This window comes from Oryctolagus cuniculus, chromosome 7 (genome assembly GCF_964237555.1).
Source record: "Oryctolagus cuniculus chromosome 7, mOryCun1.1, whole genome shotgun sequence".
Classification (NCBI taxonomy): Eukaryota; Metazoa; Chordata; class Mammalia; order Lagomorpha; family Leporidae; genus Oryctolagus; species Oryctolagus cuniculus.
The window spans coordinates 142,985,075-143,004,857 of record NC_091438.1 but is presented as its reverse complement, the minus strand read 5'-3'; the positions used below and the strand labels follow the sequence as shown (position 1 = coordinate 143,004,857).

Sequence of the window (19,783 nt, the reverse complement as noted above, 5' to 3'; positions counted from 1 at the left end):
ATATTGCTTTGCTTGTTTATTGGTATGCTCGAGTGTAGATTCCACACTTGTCTGTACTGCTGTCTAGATCAGTTTGATTTTTCTCAATTCTCTTTGTTTTAGATCTTGGTATGCAATTGATAGCAAACAGGTTTTTTGCTTCTGTACATCTATTGATGAATTTATTACCTAATTTTTTTGTTGCTGTTGTTCTCCATTTCTCTGCTTTCCCTTTTGTAGAGAAAAAATCAGAAAGTGTTTTTTTGTTTTTGTTTTCTGTTTTCTTTTTTTTTTTTTTTTTTTTTGGAAGGAAGGATTTCTTTAGAAGATCTTCACCTAGAAGTCTAATTGTATTTCTGTGGCTATGAGTATGAGAACAGAAGATAGCTGTGATTTTTTAATAGAGTTTCCTGGCCTCACCTCTGGTGGACTACTTCTAGGTAGCGTCACACAGATTGCCATCTCAGAAGAGAGCATGGAGGAGGCAGGGCTGGAGTGGAACTCTGCTCTCACCGCTGCAGTCACCATGGCCACAGAGGAGGGTGTAAAGAAAGACTCAGAGGAAATCTCAGGTACTTTCTATGGGGCTCAGATGCCTTGCTGGTTTTATGACTCTTACTGCCATCGTGATTGTGGACACAGATCTCTTGATTACTTTCATGGTCTTTCTCATGAATGTGAATACTAACTATAGCCACAAACCTTTTATTCTAATCCATGCAACAGCCTTGCAAAGTCACATTTTTGTGAAGAAATCAGGATTCAAGAAGGTTCAGTCATTTGCCTTAGCTTAGAACAGTTGCACAACCCATAAGTGTCAGAGTGAATTGCACTGTTTGACTCTGTCCTCTGTGCTTTTCATACAGTCAGATTGCCTCTCACATTTCTTAGCTACACCAGGCTTTTAAAGGTTAGAAGGAAAAACTGGTAGCAGGCAGCATGACAGGATGGTGATTAATGATGATTCATTAGAGGAAATTATCCCTCTAAGATGAACCTTCATTATTCTCTTCGTAGTTCATTTTAAAAAATTATTTTAACTTATTAATTAATTCAGTAAGTATTGTTACCTATTTTTAGTTGGCGCTGTTGCTAGGTATTAGCCACTAGGTACACAGATTAAAAGACATCGTCCCCATCCTCAGCACGCTATCACTAAACCTATCCCAACTGTGTTGTTTCCTCAAGTATAGGATGACGGGAAGTACATCTCTTAATTAATATTTAATTTAATGTCTGTATTCTTTAACTTGTATAATATTGAATATTATCTAATTTTAAATTAAATTTGAATTTAATTAAATAGTGATAAATATTTAATGTTTGCTTAATATTTAATTTAATACCTTTGTTGGAGGAAGATGTTGTTCTTGTAACAAGAGTCATGACAAATTGAGGCAATTAGGTATCAACTTAGGGAGGCAGTTAGTGTTCCAGACTCCTTCCCTTTTCTCAGCAATGGCTGACAAGAAGCCTTTTGAACTGAACTGATTTTAAATGTAACATTGCAGAGGTGTGGCATCCTTTACTTACCTTGTCTTGTTCCTCTTGTGCCAGAGGACACTTTGATGTTCTGGAAAGGAATAGCTGACGTGGGGCTGATGGAAGAGGTTGTCTGCAACATACAGAAGGAAATAGAGGAGCTGCTCCGGGGAGTTCAGCAGCGGCTCATCCAGGCTCCTTTCCAGGTCACAGGTAGGTGCACTAGTCCTAACAATAGTGGTCATTTATTGAACGCAGGTAGGTCCTGTTAGCGTTATAACAACTATGAGGTGTGGTTATTAATATCTTCATTTTGGGGCCAGTGTTGTAGCATAGAGGGTAAAGCTGCTACCTGCGATGCTGGCATCCCATATGGGCCCTGGCTGTTGCGAGCATTTGGGGAATGAACCAGTGATTGGACAATCTCATTCTGTCTCTGTCTCCCTGCCCTTTAAATAATTAAAAATAATTTAAATTAAAAAGTTTTAAAGATACACTAGATATGTCTTTAGTCATTGTAAGAGATCTTAGAGGACCCTGAATCCAGTGCTTTATTCTTCTCTTCTGTGCTGGTGAAGGCATAGCATGATGATTTTGAGCAGAGGAGTGAAGTGGTCAGATTTATATTTTTATTCTTTTTCATATTTATTTTGAAAGGCAAAGCAAGAGAGACAGAGACAGAGAGAAAAAGGAAGGAAGGAAGGAAAGGCCAGAGGGATCTTCCATCTACTAGTTTACCCCCAAACGCCTGTAACAGCCAGGGCTGGGCCAGGCTGAAGCCAGGAACCAACAACTCCATGTGGTCTTCCATGTGGGTGGCAGGGATCCAGGTACTTGAGTCATCACCTGCTGCCTCCCATGGTGTGTATTAGCAGGACGCTGGATTGCAAGCAATGGTGAAACTCGATTCAGGATACTGCAGTATGGAATGTGGACATCCCAAGCGGCAGCTTAACCTGCTGTGCCACACCAACCTCCCCAGACTTATGTTTTTAAATGTTGGTGACACAAGAGTAGAAACAAGAAGACCAATTAGGAGATTCTTGAAGGACTTAGTCCCAGCAAGAGACGTGTACAGTGTACGTGGAAAGAAGTATTCAGATTGGGATTTATTTTGAATGTGGAGCTGACAAATCTTGCTGATGGATTGAATATAGGATGAAAGAGAAAGAAAGACATCTAGAACAACTCATAAAGTTTTGGCCTGAGCTGTGAGTGGTAATAGCATTTATTGAGATAAAGAACACTTGGGGGGGGGGCAGGGCGGGGGCAACAGCGCTGTGGTGCAGTAGGTTTATTCTCCTCCTGCAGTGCCGGCATCCCATATGGGCAGCAGTTCTAGTCCTGGTTGCTCCTCTTCCAGTCCAGCTCTCTGCTGGGGCCTGGGAAAGCAGTGGAGGATGGCCCAAGTGCTTGGGTTCCTGCAGCCGCATGGGAGACCAGGAGAAGCACCTGGCTCCTGGCTTCAGATCAGCTGAGCTCTAGTCATTGCATCATTTGGGAGTGATGGGATGGAAAACCTCTCTCTCTGGCTCTACCTCTTTCTGAAACTTTCTCTTTCAAATAAATAAAATAAATCTTAATAAATAAATAAATAAAAATCTAACTTTCTAAAAAAATTAGTTTTGTTTATTTGAAAGGCAGATTTACAGAGAGAGAGGGGAAAAGACAGAAACAGAGAGAGAGAAACAGAGAGAGAGAGCCTCTGTCTGCTGGCTCACTCCAGAAATGGCCACAGCTCTGGGCCAGGCTGAAGCCAGGAGCCAGGATCTTCATCCAGATTTTCCAAGTGGGTGCAGGGGCCCAAGGATTTGGGCTGTCTTCTGCTTTCCCAGGAGCATCAGCAAGGGTGCGGGATCAGAGGTGGAGCAGTCAGGATGCTGGTGTTGCAGGTGATGGCCTGACTGGCTGGGCCCCAGCGCCAACCCCACAACATTGTCTTACAATGTGGGAGACATTGGCTTCAACTCCCCAAATTAGTTTTTGACCTGTCAAATTGAGATGACTATGAGGCCTTCAGATGGAGTTGGCACTCCAGCTTGACAGAAATATGAATGTGGGTCCAGCGCTGTGGTGTATTTGTCCAGCAGATAGAAGATCTGTGTGTGTGTGTGTAACTCTGCCTTCCAAATAAAGTAAAATAACTCTTAAAAATAAGAATGTGGAATGTAGGAAAGAGGTTAGGGCCAGAGAACTATATGAAGTTCTCAGTAGGTATATATTTAAAACCATAGAACTGAAAAAGCAAAAAACAAAACAAAACAAAAAAACAGGGGCCTACACTGTGGCATGGTGGGCGAGGCTTCCACCTGCAGTGCCAGCATCCCATATAGGCACCGGTTCGTGTCCCAGCTGCTCCTCTTCCAACCAGCTCTCTGCTGTGGCCTGGAAAAGCAGTAGAAGATGGCCCAAGTGCTTGGGCTCCTGCACCCACGTGGGAGACCTAGAAGAAGCTCTTGGCTCCTGGCTTTGAATTGGCGCAGCTCCAGCAATTGTGGCCATTTAGGGAGTGAACTAGAGGATGGAAGACCTTTCTTTCTGTCTCTCGCTCTCAAAAAAATGAAAAATAAATAAAATCAAACAAAAAAACACCATAGAACTTGGTGAGATGACTATCGACATGGAGTGTAAGTGAAGTGATCCTAGTTAAGGACGTAATGACCACAAATACAGCTCTGAAGATATTTTGTATAGTGGGGAGCAGAGATAATATCATTAATATAATAGTGTATACCGCTCCCCATGTTTGGCACTTAAAATGGTATTTCTAATCTTCATATCTATTTTTCAGAGTAACATTAGTCCCATTTGTTTCAGATGAGAAAACAGTGAAATGAGTTACACAAGGTCACAGAGATAGGGAATAGCAAAACCAGTTCAAATTTAACTGTATATAGTACAGTGACCATGTTTTCTTATTTTTTTTAAAGATTTATTTATTTGTTTGAAAGAATTACACGGGGGGGGGGGGGGGGAGAGGTCTTCCATCTTTTACTCCCCAGATGGCTGCAACAACTGGAGTTGCACTGATCCAAAACCAGGAGCCAGGAGCTTCTTCCAGGTCTCCCACATGAGTGCAGGGGCCCAAGGAACTGGGCCATCCTCTACTGCTTTCCCAGGCCACAGCTGAGAGCTGGATCAGAAATGGAGCAATCGGAATTCTTGAACCAGTGCCCCCTGGGATGCACCACAGGTGGTGGCTCTACCCGCTATGCCACTGTGCCAGCCCCATGTTTTCTTATTTTTAAAAACTAAGATTATAGCCCTTAGGGTCAGTGTTGTGGCATAGTGGTAAAGCTGCTGCCTATGGCACTGGCATCCCATATGGGTGCCAGTTTGAGACCCAGTGCTCCACTTCCAATCCAGCTCATTGCTAATGTGCCTGGGAAAGCAGCAGAAGATGGCCCAAGTGCTTAGGCCCCTGCACCCATGTTGAAGACCAGGGATAACTTGCTCCTGACTCCTGGCTTTGGCCTGTCCCAGCCCCGGTTGTTGCAGCCATTTGGGGAGTAAACCAACAAATGGAAGATCTCTCTCTCTCTCTCTGTCTCCTGTCTGTGTAACTCTGATTTTCAAATAAATAAATAAATAAATCTTTTTAAGAATACCTCACCAGAAAACTCTTAAAATAAAAGATTTTTAGGCCGGCGCCGTGGCTCAATAGGCTAATCCTCCACCTTGCGGCGCCGGCACACCGGGTTCTAGTCCCGGTTGGGGCGCCGGATTCTGTCCCGGTTGCCCCTCTTCCAGGCCAGCTCTCTGCTATGGCCAGGGAGTGCAGTGGAGGATGGCCCAGGTGCTTGGGCCCTGCACCCCATGGGAGACCAGGAAAAGCACCTGGATCCTGGCTCCTGCCAGGATCAGCGCGGTGCGCCGGCTGCAGCGGCGGCCATTGGAGGGTGAACCAACGGCAAAAGGAAGACCTTTCTCTCTCTGTCTCTCTCTCTCACTGTCCACTCTGCCTATCAAAAAAAAAAAAAAAAAAAAAAAAAAAAAAAAAAAAAAAAAAGATTTTTAATGTAATTATTTATTTGTTATTTGAAAGAGAGAGAGAAAAAATGGCTCTTCCATCAGCTGGTTGACTCCCCAGATGCCTGCAACAACTAGGGCTGTCTCCCAGGTATTCATTTGCAAAAAGCTGAAACTTGAAGCACAACCAGGATTTGAACCCAGGCATTCCAGTATGGGATGCTGGTGTCCCGAGTGATGTGTTAACTGCTGTGCCCAATGCCTGGTCCCGTGACTGTTTTCTAGACTAAAGTCAGAACCTACAACCAGTTGCAAGATGTTTTCGGATTTATATGTAAAGACTTGCAGAGATATAACAAATCAGTTAGTTCTACATGTGATAAATCTTTGTAAAAAATTTATTAAAATGCAGTTAGAGTCCCATAATCTCTGAGTTATATTTACTAATAGCACAAAAGGAAGGTTTAACATTACAAGCATGTCTTTTATTTTAAATAGATGCCGCTGTTCTCAACAATGTAGCACATACATTTGGCCTAATGGACACAGTCAAGAAGGTTTTGGACAACAGAAGGAACCAAGTAGAGCAAGGGGAAGAGCAGTTTCTCTATACTCTGACAGGTGTGTATAAGTTGTCTTTCTTCTTAGGTAATATTATGCTAGTATTCTTGAATCTTGTCATTTCCTTGTTGACTTTCACTGGAATTGACATTTTTTTAAAAAATTTACGATGTCAGATTTTGTTTTTTAAAATAAAGAGCTACAGGTGAGGAGTGGTGGGAAACAAAGGAGAAAAGAAGCCAGCCTCATGGTCCTCCTTCTGTGTTCTGTGGAGGATTAAGTGTCTGCTGTTTCTCCATGAATCCAGAAATGTCGGGATCTTTTTTACATTTTTGCTACTGCTTCTTGTGGTAGATAGAAATTTAGCACCTACTCCATTATTTCTGGTAATCAGAAATCAGAGCACATGGATAATGTAATTATTTTCTATTAACTATTTTATGCTAGTCTCCAAGCTGAGTTTTAGAAATATATTATTGAGTAAGGTAGCCTCTGTCTTTTCAAGAAACCTAAGGGGAAGCAGATCCAGAAACGCAGAGTCTGACAGAATGTATAATGAGTGTGATGGAGTTTTTTTTGGTGTTTTTTTTTTTTTTTTTTTGACAGGCAGAGTGGACAGTGAGAGAGAGAGAGAGAGAGGAAGGTCTTCCTTTGCCGTTGGTTCACCCTCCAGTGGCCGCTGCGGCTGGTGTGCTGTGGCCAGCGCACCGCGCTGATCCGAGGCAGAAGCCAGGTGCTTCTCCTGGTCTCCCATGGGGTGCAGGGCCCAAGCACTTGGGCCATCCTCCACTGCCTTCCCGGGCCACAGCAGAGAGCTGGCCTGGAAGAGGAGCAACCAGGACAGAATCGGCGCCCAACCGGGACTAGAACCCGGTGTGCTAGCGCCGCAGGCGGAGGATTAGCCTATTGAGCCGTGGCGCCAGCCATGATGGAGTTTTCATTTGACCCTGGAGAGAATCAAGAGAAGGTTTTGGGGGCAGGAAGCCAGGTGAAACATACGAATCAAGTCAGAAGTATGCACTGTTAGTGTTTAGATAATATAGAATGTGATGTAGTTAGTCATGAAGCCAACAGGAAAGATCGTTCGGCAAGAGAAGGATAATTTAAGTTGTTTTAAACTTATTTTTAAATTTTTTGATTAATTTATTTACTTGAAAGACAAAGAGATAAACAGAGATCTCCTATCCACTGATTAATTCGCCACGTGCCTGCAACAGCAGGCGCTGGGCCAGGTGAAAGTCAGGCGTCCAGAGTTCCATCTGGGTCTTCCACATGGGCGGCAGGAACTCAGGTAGCCGAGCTCTCACCTGCTACCTCCAAGGATGCACGTTAGTTAGAAGCTGGAATGAGAGCAGAACCAGGATGCAAACCCAGGGACTCTGATCTGGGACCTGGGTGTCCCAAGCAGCATCTTAAGTTCTAGGTAAGTAACTGCCCTGAAGCTTATTTTTATACCTAGACAAGACAAAGAAAGCAAGCTCCCATCTGCTAGTTCATTAACCTTGTACCTTCAACAGCTTCCAGCTGAAGCTGCAGCCAGGAAGACCTGGAACTCAATACAGGTCTCCCACATGGGTGTCGGGAACCTTATTCCCTTGAGCCATCACCACTGCCTCCCAGCGTCTGCATTAGTAGGAGACTAGTCAGGAATTGGAGTCAGTTATCAAACCTAGGACCCTAGTTTATATTTTAAACTCCATTTACTGAGTTTTGACCCCCCGAAGAATGCTAGGATGGGGATTCATTTTTTTTCTAAAGATTTATTTTTATTTCAAAGAGTTACAGAGAAGGAGACACACAGAGAGAAAGAAAGAGAGATTTTTTTTTTTAATGTGTATTTATGTTATTTGAAAGGCAGAGTTAAGAGAGAAGGGGAGAGAGAGAGAGATCTTCCATCTGCTGGTTTACTTACCAAAGGACCACAGTGACCACAATGACTGGGCCAGACCAAAGCCAGGAGCCAGGAGCTTCTTCCTGGTCTCCCACCTGGGTGCAGGGGCCTAAGCACCTGAGCTATCTTCTACTGTCTTCCCCAGGCCGTTAGCAGGGAGCTGGATGGGAAATAGAGCAGCCAGTTCTCCAACTGGCTCCCAGGTGGGATGGATGCCAGCGCTGCAGATGGCAGCTCAACCCACTACACCACAATGCCAGCACTGACAATTTATATTTTACTGATGACCCATTAGAGGAACTGAGAGAAAAAATGACTTGCCTAGGCCATATCACACTGGACAGAGAAGGCCAGAGTAGAACTCTGTCATCTTCATTAAATCCAGTGCTTTTCTTTCACATGAAAAAACCATCAGAAAAATGTTTTTTTGTTAGAAATGTTGGCTTCTTGGTCCCTGTCCATACTGTCTTTTTAGTTTTAGCTACAATATACATAACGTTTTGTTGCAACACAGTACTTTACCTGGACAGTTATCTAGGAATGACATTTAAATTTTCCAAGTTTCCTTCAGTAACTTACTTTGTTGCAGTCAGTTTGTTTTACTATAATTTTTAAAATGTCATTCTCAACTGTTTCCCAAGACTAAGTTTAAGGTTAAATGGTATTGTTAAATTTTTTTAGATTGATTTATTTATTTGAAAGGCAGAGTGAGAGAGAGAAATCTTCCACTTGCTGGTTTACTCCCAAAATGGCTACAACAGCCAGGGCTGGACCTGGCTACAACTAGAAGCCAGAAACTCCATCCAGGCCTCCCATGTGGGTGACAGGGGCCCAAACACTTGTGCCACATTCCACTACCTTCCCACATACATTAGCAGGAAGCTGGATTGGAATCAGAATTCTAACCCTCACTCTGATATGGAATGCTGGAGTTACAAGTGGCAGTTTAACCTGCTTTGCCACAACAGCAGCCCCTCAGTGCTATAATCTTAGGGATTTCCTCTGCAACTTTGCATCGACTTCTCTGGGCTAGTAGTAGACTGTGACTGCATTTTCAGCAAAGATTTTTAGCCAGTGCAGCAAGGTAAGCTTGCTTGGAAGGCAGTTGGAGAACCATTGTATTTCAGACTAGCCATTGTGGTAGCTTCTTTGTAGTCCATGGCAGTTCCAAAAGGATTAGGCAGATATTCCTTATTTTCACTTATAGACCATGCAGGGCATATTCAAGCTATAAGAGGTTTCTTTGGTTCACATTTTTAAAAACTTTAATTTATTTTATCTATTTGAAAGAGAGACTGAGATTACCTATCTGCTAGTTCACTCCCCAAATACCTGTTACAGCTGGGGCTTGACCAGACCAAAGCGAGGAGCTGGTAACTCAATCCAGGTCTCCCATATGGGTGGCAGGGACGCAAGTACTTGAACCATCACCTGTTACCTCCAAGGGTACACATTAGCAGGAAACTAAAATCAGGAATAGAGCTGGGACTTAAACCCAGACACTCCCATATGGGACGTAGGCCTCCCAAGCAGTGTCTATTTATTTATTTATTTGAGAAGCAGAGGGAGAGACAAAAAGGTCTTCCGTCTGCTGGTTCACTCCCCAAATGGCCACAACAGCCAGAGCTGGGCTGATCTGAAGCCAGGAGCCGAGAGCTTCTTCCAGGTCTACCATGCAGGTGCAGGGGCCCAAGCACTTGGGCTTTTTGCTGCTTTCCCAGGCCATAAGCAGAGAGCTGGATTGGAAGAGGAGCAGCTAGGACACAAACCAGTGCTCATATAGGATGCTGGTACTGCAAGCAGACGCTTAGCCCACTATACCACAGCGCCGGCCCCCTAGGCAGTGTGTTAACCACTATACCAATCATCCACCCTTGGTTTGTATTTTGTTGACAGAGGGACTGCTAGATTGAGTTATGGTATAATCACAGCTTCAGATTCTGGGAGTAGGTGTTTGGAATAGCAGTTAAGTCATCACTTGAGACACCTGTTGCCCATATCTAGTGTCTGGTTTGAGACCTGGATCTTCCACTTCGCATCCAGCGTCCTGGGAGGTAGCAAATAATGGCTCAAATACTTGGGTCCCTGAAACCCATGTGGAGACCCAGATGGAATTTGGAGATCCTGGCTTTGATCTGGCCCAACCCTGGATGTTGTGGCATTTGGGCAATTAACCAGGGTATGGAGGATCTCTGCCCTCTCCTCCCCTCTCCTCTCCCCTCCCCTCCCCTCCCTATCCTCTCTCTCTCTCTTTCAAATACAAACAAAATTAATTTTAAAAAATTGAAAAACAAAGGATTCTGAACTGTTGTCCTGCCTATAATTATACTAAAAATAAAAGTTATTAGAGAGATTTTTAAATCATCCAGTCTAATTTCTTCATTTTAAAAACAAAAGTGACTTGTCTGTGACAGAGGCAAAATCAGGACAAGACCCCAAGGACTTGACTCCAAGTGTATTCTCCCCAAGATTATAATTCCCTCCATACAAAGTCTGTTTTCTTCCCATAGACTTGGAACGCCAGTTGGAAGAGCAGAAGAAGCAAGCTCAGGATCACAGGCTGAAATCCCAGACAGTCCAAAATGTGGTGCTGATGCCCGTGAGCACCCCTAAGCCTCCTAAACGGCCCCGGCTCCAGCGGCCAGCCTCTACCACCGTCCTGAGCCCCTCTCCTCCTGTCCAGCAGCCTCAGTTCACAGTCCTCTCACCCATCACCATCACGCCTGTGGGCCAATCGTTTTCCATGGGCAATATTCCAGTGGCCACTCTCAGCCAGGGCTCCAGTCCTGTGACTGTGCACACACTGCCTTCCGGCCCTCAGCTCTTCCGCTATGCCACAGTGGTTTCCTCGGCCAAGAGCAACTCACCAGACACAGTGACCATCCACCCTTCCTCGAGCTTGGCACTGCTGAGCTCCGCCACCATGCAGGATGGGAGTCCCCTGGGCAACATGACCACCATGGTGAGCCCTGTGGAGCTAGTGGCCATGGAGTCTGGCCTGACCTCAGCAATCCAGGCTGTTGAAAGCACTTCAGAGGATGGGCAGACCATCATTGAGATTGACCCAGCCCCAGACCCAGAGGCTGATGATACTGAGGGCAAAGCAGTCATCTTGGAGACAGAGCTGAGGACTGAGGAAAAAGTGGTGGCTGAGATGGAAGAACACCAGCATCAAGTCCACAACGTGGAGATTGTGGTCTTGGAGGATTGACTGGGTATCTAGGGGCCAGGAGATAGGTTTTGGTTTGGAATTTAATTATTTGTTTATTTTTATCATTGTCCCATTCATTTCCACATAGGATCCTTCTTTTTTGTTGTTTAAAACAAAATCTCATTGTTGTAACTGAAAATGTTGGGTTCCTTCTGCCCCCTCACTGAAAAATGGACGCAACAAGCTACCCTTTCAGAAGCTGAGAGCAGATCACTCTGTGTCCTAATACCGAGAAAGTTATTTCTTTTAGGGGAGCTGTCAAGTTAACTAGAAACTCTTCCAGGCTAGTCTGTCTGTGTCCGCATGTAGTTTCATTCTTTTAAGGATGTGTTGACCAAACTCTGGAACACAGATCTGACACTGGAAGGCAACCCACTTGCATGTGGATGCAGAAGGGCACTTTTATTTTGTATCCTGGAAGGGGCCCCCAGAGGCCAGAGCGAAACTCGGAAACAAAAGGAAGTTGAACTCTGCTTGGAAGGGAGGTGGCATGCCAGCAGCCACTTGAGAGGGCAGGTGCTTTGAAGAAGATGGGGCAAGGGGATTTTCTTTCTTCCAGAGGTGCGACTGTGCCCCTGAGATCTCTGAGGCTACCATGGCTGTGACTCTGAGAGGAGGCCAGTGATGAGTGGGAGAGCACATCCCCACCGAGCCAGTGAGGCAGTGGCCTGTGGCTGTGGGGAAAGTAGAAGCTGGGTGACTTTGGTCTTCATGGTGGTAGCCACCTTGCCCCTCACTTTGTCAAAGCACTTACCCTCCTGAACTAGGACCAGTCCAACCATTGCACACTGTGACATGGTGGAAGTTGCTCTGGGTCTGGGACTGTGACTGCCGTGGGAGTGTGGCCCAGGGCTGGCGTTTCTATCGGGTGACTTCAGGAGCAGAGGCGTTCTTGTCCAGATCAGCTGCCGTGGTTGCTGGGCCTTTATTATTATTATTGTTGTTGTTGTTGTTATTATTATTTGGCTTTGGAACCAAAAGCAGCCACTCGTTTGGTGCTTCCTCTCGTTCTCCCCACCATCCTTCAACTCCCAGCGGCATCTGTCTCCTGGATCCCACGCTTGTCAGCTTTTTGGCTGATTTGGAGAGCAGTGACAGGTGCCTGCCTGCCTTCCTTCCCGTTTAGATTTTTATACCACAGATGTTTCTGTGAGATGTTGAGCTCATAAAAAGCCGTAGGCTTGGCAGGGAAGACTCCACACCCCCTGCCTTTGCTGAGGCACCAACTAGCTGTCTCCTCCTGAGCGAGCTGGACTCCCTGGGAAAGAAGCATTATCTGCAACATTATATTATAGGAAATGTACCAGGAATGTCAGTAATAATGTCCTTGGGGGGCTTCTTTTGTTTTCTTTCTTTTTTAAAAAAATGTTGTTTGTATATTTAGAGCTGGGCCATTTTCCATGCTGTGATTCCTTCTCTTTGGCCCTCCTCAGCGTTTGGGGCAAGAGTGGACCCTGGTTTTTATTTCTTTGGTTGCATTGTTTACTGCACTAGGAAAAACATAGGGAAACTGCAAATGATTTAAAGGAAGAATAGGTCATAAAAGGAAGCACACACTTTAGGAGTGGGAGGGGTTTTGTTTTTGTTTTTTAATTAAAAGCAAAACTTTAACCTGGTTTCTTTATTTTTTTTTTTCCCAAAAGAAGGTACTCACCTGAAGCCATGTTTGTTGCAACAGATGTTGGAAACCCTCTCAAATAATTGAAAACTGCATTCCGCCATGTAGCCAGAGAAGCCCTCCAACTTGGGAGGGGCACTCTTAGAAGTCTTACAAAGTGAGGTTTCTGAACCTTATACAGTTGTGGGTTTCAGCTTTAAAACTGGGATTTTCTTTTTCTTTTCAAGGTATTGAATAGGCTTATCAGTCAGTTTAAAACAAACCTTTGGATCTTTTATATATCTTTAGTGAAATAAGTAACTTATTTCCTGTCTCTTTATGTTTTCTGTTGGTTCATAAAAACAATTTCTTTTTTTAAAAAAAAGATTTATTTATTTGATAGAGTTACACAACAAGAGAAGGAGAGGCAGAGAGAGAGAGAGAGTGTGTGTGTGTGTCTTCTATCTGCTGGTTCACTCCCCAGTTGGCCCCAACAGCCAGAGCTGCAGCTATCTGAAGCCAGGAGCCAAGAACTTCTTCCAAGTCTCCTACACGGGTGCAGGGGCCCAAGGACTTGGACCATTTTCCACAGCTTTCCCAGGCCATGGCAGAGAGCTGGATCAGAAGTAGAGTAGCGGAGACTTGAACCGGTGTCCATATGGGATGCCGGCACTGCGGGCGGTGGCTTTACCCGCTATACCACAGTGATGGCCCCAAAAACAGAATTTCTAAGACTGAAACTACTACCTAAACCTAGAAAGGCACACCTCATCCCTGAGGGTTTTTTTTTTTTTTTTTTAAGATTTATTTTATTTGAAAGAATTACAGAGAGAGGCAGAGAGAGAGAGAGAGAGAGGTCTTCCATCCGCTGGTTCACTCCCCAGATAGCTGCAACGGCCGAAGCTGCACTAACCCAAAGTCAGGAGCCAGGGGCTGCTTCTGGGTCTCCCACGTTAGTACAGGGGCCCAAGGACTTGGGCCATCTTCTGCTTTCCCAGGCCATAGCAGAGAGCTGGATTGGAAGAGGAGCAGCCAGGACAAGAACCGGCACCCATATCGGATGGCTTCAGACCAGAGCTTTAACCTGCTGTGCCACAGTGCCGGCCCCCTGATGTGTGTGTGTGTGTGTTTGTTTTTTTTTTTTTTTTTTTTGACAGGCAGAGTGGACATAGAAAGAGAGACAGAGAGAAAGGTCTTCCTTTGCCGTTGGTTCACCCTCCAATGGCCGCCACGGCCGGCACACTGCGCTGATCCGATGGCAGGAGCCAGGTACTTATCCTGGTCTCCTATGGGGTGCAGGGCCCAAGCACTTGGGCCATCCTCCACTGCACTCCCGGGCCACAGCAGAGAGCTGGCCTGGAAGAGGGGCAACCGGGACAGAATCCGGCACCCCGACCGGGACTAGAACCCGGTGTGCTGGCGCCGCAAGGCGAAGGATTAGCCTAGTGAGCCGCAGCACCAGCCTTGATGTGGTTTTAATGACACTGTTCTCTTTCCCAGATTTGAAAGGATCACCAATGTGCCAGCTCAGATTCCTTTCTTTGCTCTGTCAGAGCAATTGTTGGAGTTTGAAGGTAGTCTGAGCATGACACTTCCAAAGCTAAAAAATCTCCTCAACACAGAGCCTATTGATTTCACTATCTGAATTTTCTAGCCAGTGAAATACTGCATGAGCTCTGTTGTTTTCCTGTTCTTCCAGTAGCCTGTTGTCATTGCTGGATGCTATGGCACCTGCGGTTCAGTGTGGATTCCCTCACAACCATGGTCTAGATGGTTTCAGATGAGTGAGACATAGGCAAGCCATTGGTATATGCATACGCATTTGCAATGAATCACTCTTCAGTCTGACTTGATAGTGATCTCTTTTTATTCTTTAAACAAACATAAGTCCCGTCTATGTGCTAGGCTTTGTGCTAGGCACTGGCCATACAGAGATGAAGACACAGTCCCTGTAATCAAGGAGTTCATATATTCCAGATGTCTGGAGTTAAGAATTATATTTTAATATAATTGGTTTCTTTTGCAATCCTATGTATTTATTTCACACATTGAAAAAATTCTGAGAATCGAGTTAGGTTTCAGCAGACTAGAAAAGGCACAAAAAGGCTAGGATGGCTTCTAGTGCCATCATCTTGGGGAAAGTGCAGTGATGGGGCTGTTGGCTGGGAGAGCTGGGAGAACAGTGGATCTGCAAATGTGGGCGGATTTCTTCGAGAAGGTGTGTACCTGAGATGATTCAGGAGATCCCACTTTTGTTGAGTTTTATTTTCAAGTAATTGGGCTTATTTATACAAGAAGAAAAAAATCTTTAGTCTCTTGCTGCTTCTGCCTACAAAGGCGGGCTCTCTCTCCAGAAAGTGCCCCACTGGAGAATGGAGTCGTGTATGGACTCCAGGTTTTCATCAGATGGGACCCATTGCTGAATCCAGCGCAGGCCTGGAGTCTGGCTAGTACAGTGTGAATGCCCCAGACCTTCCAAACGTGTGGTTTCCACAGAGAGCCTCAGAATCATCTATATAACTGCCTTGTCTTTCCATGTCCCTCTCTGATCCATGCCTAGTATAGTCTTCCCCTTCTTAATTTCTGTCTCCCACCCTCCTCAGGGCCCCCTCCCAAAATAACCACCCAATTATTCTAAAGTAAAAAATGGACCATAGTCACGAATATTCACAATTTAAAACAACATCATGTGAAAGTTCTTTCCTGTCCCTGTTCACATTAAGGAAGAAGGACCAATGTTAATCCAAATATCTTGAAAATACACAGTTCAGGTGGTTCTGACAATCTTTACTGGTGACATTTTATCCAAATTCATGAATGATGCTAAAGATAAGTATATATAGGGAATATTGATTATGAAAAGGGTAAAAATCAAGCATGGAATATGGAATTCCTAGTTCATTGAGTTATAACTGTTTCAGGTTTTTAATTTATTATATTTATTTGAAAGGCAGAATAACAGAGAAATAGAGAAATAAAGAGATCTTCCACCCACTGGTTCACTTCCCAAATGGCCACAATGGCTAGGGCTAGGCCAAGCAGGAGCCAGGAGTTTCTTCTGGGTCTCCCACATGGGTGCAGAGGCCCAAGGACTTGGTTGTCTTCTGTTGCTTTCCCAGGCACATTAGTAGGGAACTGGAACAGACCTGGTTGGAGCAACCAGGTCTCCAACCAGTGCCCATATGTGATGCCATTGTCACAGGTGAAGGCCTAACCTCCTATGCCACAATGCAAGCCCCACACAGACCCTTAAAAACCTGTCTTTTGGGGCCAGCATTATGGCATGACAGGTTAAGCCACCTCTTGTGATGCCGATGTCCTATACTGGAGTGTTGGATTGTGTCCTGGCTATTCCAGTTCCAGTCCAGCTCTGCTATTGCACTGGGGAAGGCAGTGGAAGAAGGCCCAAATGCTTGGGCCTGTGCCACCCATGTGAGAGACCAGGATGGAATCTGTGGCTGGTACAACCTTGGCTGTTGTGTTCATTTGGAAAGTGAACCAGCAGATGGATAATCTCTATCCCTGCTTTCTCTGTAACTCTGCCTTTTAAATAAATCTCAAGAACAAATAAATAATCTTTTACACTTGGGATGGCCTGTAGCCCAAGCCAAGATTTAACCTCATTCTTGAATAAATTATTTCAGTGCAGTATGATTGCTCCATCTTCACAGTTATGTGAAACCTCTGTTAAGTTTTGTGAGCCCGTCAGCCTAATGTAGACCACACCCTATGTTGTGAAACTGGCTCTCAGCTCTCTGTGGTTTCCAATTCTGCACCACCCTGGATAGTGATTGCTTAGGATACAGTACAGGTTTATGTGGATTGTATTAAGTTCTGGAGAGAAACAGATTCCACAGGATAAGTATGTAGGAATGTGAAGGAGGGTTTAGTATGGCGATTGGCTCACATTGTTAGTGAGAACTGATGACAGTCATCTGCCAGCTGGAGGCCATGGGACACTGGTAGCATGGCTCAGGCCAAGTCTGACATAATTCTAAGTTCAAGGCTGAACGCTTGAGTGGCAGCAAGGGGGGCCACTGGTGTGAATCCTGGTGTCCAAAAGCCAGCAACTGCATACAAGACAGGAGTTGAGCACGTCAAAGCTCTGAGTGAGGGACAAATTTGCCTTCTGTATTTAGTCCGTCCAGAGCCCAGTTGATGGTGCCACCCACATCAAGGCTAGGTCTTCCCACCTTGTCCACTCAGATTCATATGGGAATCCCCTTTGGAAACATCCCAGATACACCCAAAATAGTGTCATTTCCAGATTTCTGAGTATCCCTTAACCTAGTTGACACCATAAAATTAACCATCACATGGATTTTTTTTTTCTCTTTGAAGAGTAAGAATGAAAAATAAGTTTGTATCACATATAAAAGTAAATGTGAGACTGGGTAAGGACCCAGAAGGAAAGACAAGTTCCTCATTGGACTCTGTGGGAGTTGCTCTAAAGACTGCGCACACACACACACACACACACACACACACACACACACACACGATGGCTACCTGTATTGCAACATGTAAGGTTTTTGCTATTTTGTTTGTTTTAAACCCTCTGTTGTTTTCCCTAAAGAAGTCTATAGGGATGCGTGTTATGGCCCAGTGGGTTAACCCCTGCTTGGGATGCCTGCAGCCCATTTCAGAGTCGCTGGTTCAAGAGCCGCTACTGCACTTCCACTCCAGCTTCCTGCTGATGCACGTTCTATGAGGCAACAGACCTCAAGTCCTTGGTTCCCTGCACTACATGGGAAACTTGAATTGAGATGCTGGCTCCTGGCTTCAGCCTGGCCCAGCCCTGGCTGTTTCTGGCATTTAGAGAGTGAACCAGAAGGTGCGAAATACCTGTCTCTCATCTCTGTCATTCTGCCTTTCAAATATATAAACATTAAAAAATATTTTTTAGGGGCCAGTGCTGTGGTACAGTGAGTTAAAGCCCCAGCCTGCAGCACCAGTTTCCCATATGGGCGCTGGTTCGAGTCCTGGCTCCTCTACTTCCGATCTAGCTCTCTGCTGTGGTCTGGGAAAGCAGTGGAGGATGGACCAAGTCCTTGGGCCCCTGCACCCATGTGGGAGACCTGGAAGAAGCTCAGTTCTGGCCATTGTGGTCATTTAGGGAGTGAACCAGCATAATGGAAGGTCTCTCTCTCTCTCTCTCTCTCTGGCTCTACCTCTCCCTGTAACTCTTTCAAATAAACTAAATAAATCTTTTTTTAAAAAAATCTTTTAAAGTGTATGCATTATAGAGTAAACAGGAAGTTTAGCTTGAAGACTACTTTGGCATGCTTTTTTATTTTGTATTGAATATTCATATAAGAACATGCACATCATAATTGAAGAATGTGACAAATTTGTATTTTTAAACACACTTATTAATTTGAAAGAGAGACCTTCCAACTGCTAGTTCACTCCCCAAAAGCCTACAACAGTCAGAACTGGCTGAAGCCAGGAACCAAGAACTGCATCTCAGTCTCCCACATGGGTGGCAGGGACCCAAAACTCAATCCATCAAATGCTGAGTCCCAGGAGGCACATTAGCAGGAAGCTGGAATTGGAAATAGAATCAGGATTCAAATTTAGGCACCCTAATACAGGGTGCAGGTATCCCAAGCAGTAAAACTTGACAAATTTAACAGACTGAACACATTGATGAAACTAACTTCCAGAATGGGGGTGGGGGTCTGGGGAATGACCAGCACTTCACTCTGCAAGGGTAACAGCTGTCTAACTGTCTTACACAGTAGCTTACATTCATATGGTTGGGTGAAATTGTAGTTGGGTCCTTCTCATTACCATGTGGAAACTGACTATGCTGCAACTGGTCCATTCAACTAACAGGCACTTGGGTAGTTTCCAGTTGATGGCTATTACAAATGATGTCTTTATGAATTATGTTTTTTGATGAGCATATATATGCATTTATGCCTACAGAGTTTCAGACATTAGGACAGTTCACATGAAAAACTCAAGATAGTTTCTTTTAAAACAAAAGAGAAAGGCTGGGCCGGTGCCGAGGCTCACTAGGCTAATCCTCCGCCTGCAGTGCCAGCACCCCGGGTTCTAATCCCGTTGGGGTGCTGGATTCTGTCCCGGTTGCTCCTCTTCCAGTCCAGCTCTCTGCTGTGGCCCGGGAGTGCAGTGGAGGATGGCCCAAGTGCTTGGGCCCTGCACCCGCATGGGAGACCAGGAGGAAGCACCTGGCTCCTGGCTTCAGATCGGCACAGCGCGCTGGCCATAGCAGCCATTTGGGGATGAACCAATGGAAGGAAGACCTTTCTCTTTGCCTCTCTCTCATTGTATAACTCTGCCTGTCAAAAAAAAAAAAGGGGGGGGGGGCTAGCACTGTGGTATATTGGATAAAGTCACCGCCTGCAGTGCCAGCATCCCATATGGGCGCTGGTTCAAGTCCCAGCTGCTCCACTTCTAATCTAGCTCTCTGCTATGGCCTGGGAAAGCAGTAGAAGATGGCACAAGTCTTTGGGCCCTTGCACCCATGTGGGAGAAGGGAGGAAGCTCCTGGCTTCGAATCAGCCCAGTTCCTGCTGTTGTGGGCATCTGGGGAGTGAACCAGCAGATAGAAGACTTTCTCTCTTTCTCCCTCCCTCCCTCCCTCCCTCTGCCTTGGCCTCTCTGTAACTCTGCCTTTCAAATAAATAAATCTTAAAAAAAAAAAAAAAAAAAAAGGAAATCTCCACAACTAGAATGTCTGGCAACTCTGGGTCCCCTTTTCCTCGTGGTAACATTGACTGGAACAGAGGCATGTCTGATGAGGGATGGCTTCTTCACAGATCCTGCCACTCCACGTACAAAAACAGAGTTATTTTGAAAGCTTATTTATTTAAAAACTCACTTAATTGAGTGGCCAAGAGACAGTGTGATCTTCCATCTGCTGATTGACTCCCCAAATGCCTGCAAGGGCTGGGGATGGGCTAGGGTTGAGGTCAGGAACCTAGAACTCAATCCAGGTCTCCCATGTGGGTGGGGTGACAGTAACTCATTACTTGCACCATCACTCCTGCTTCCTGGGGTTTGCATTAGCAGCAACTCAGAGTCAAGATCTGAAGGTGGGTATCCAACCCAGGGACTCCAGTGT

General features: G+C 45.2%; 1 protein-coding gene across 9 annotated transcripts in view; it reads left to right on the top strand.

Annotated features, from left to right (window-relative positions):
* The window catches only part of GMEB1 (glucocorticoid modulatory element binding protein 1), a 49,764-nt gene extending 37,055 nt beyond the window's left edge, over positions 1-12,709 (top strand). For all 9 annotated transcript variants that reach the window (XM_051858083.2, XM_051858079.1, XM_070078960.1 and 6 more), the window contains exons 7-10: positions 420-551; positions 1,537-1,674; positions 5,929-6,051; positions 10,393-12,709. In XM_051858083.2, coding sequence (XP_051714043.1) covers positions 420-551; positions 1,537-1,674; positions 5,929-6,051; positions 10,393-11,093 — 1,094 coding nt within the window. In that variant the 3' untranslated portion in view covers positions 11,094-12,709. The remainder of the gene's footprint in view (positions 1-419; positions 552-1,536; positions 1,675-5,928; positions 6,052-10,392) is intronic.
* Positions 12,710-19,783: the final 7,074 nt, after the last annotated feature.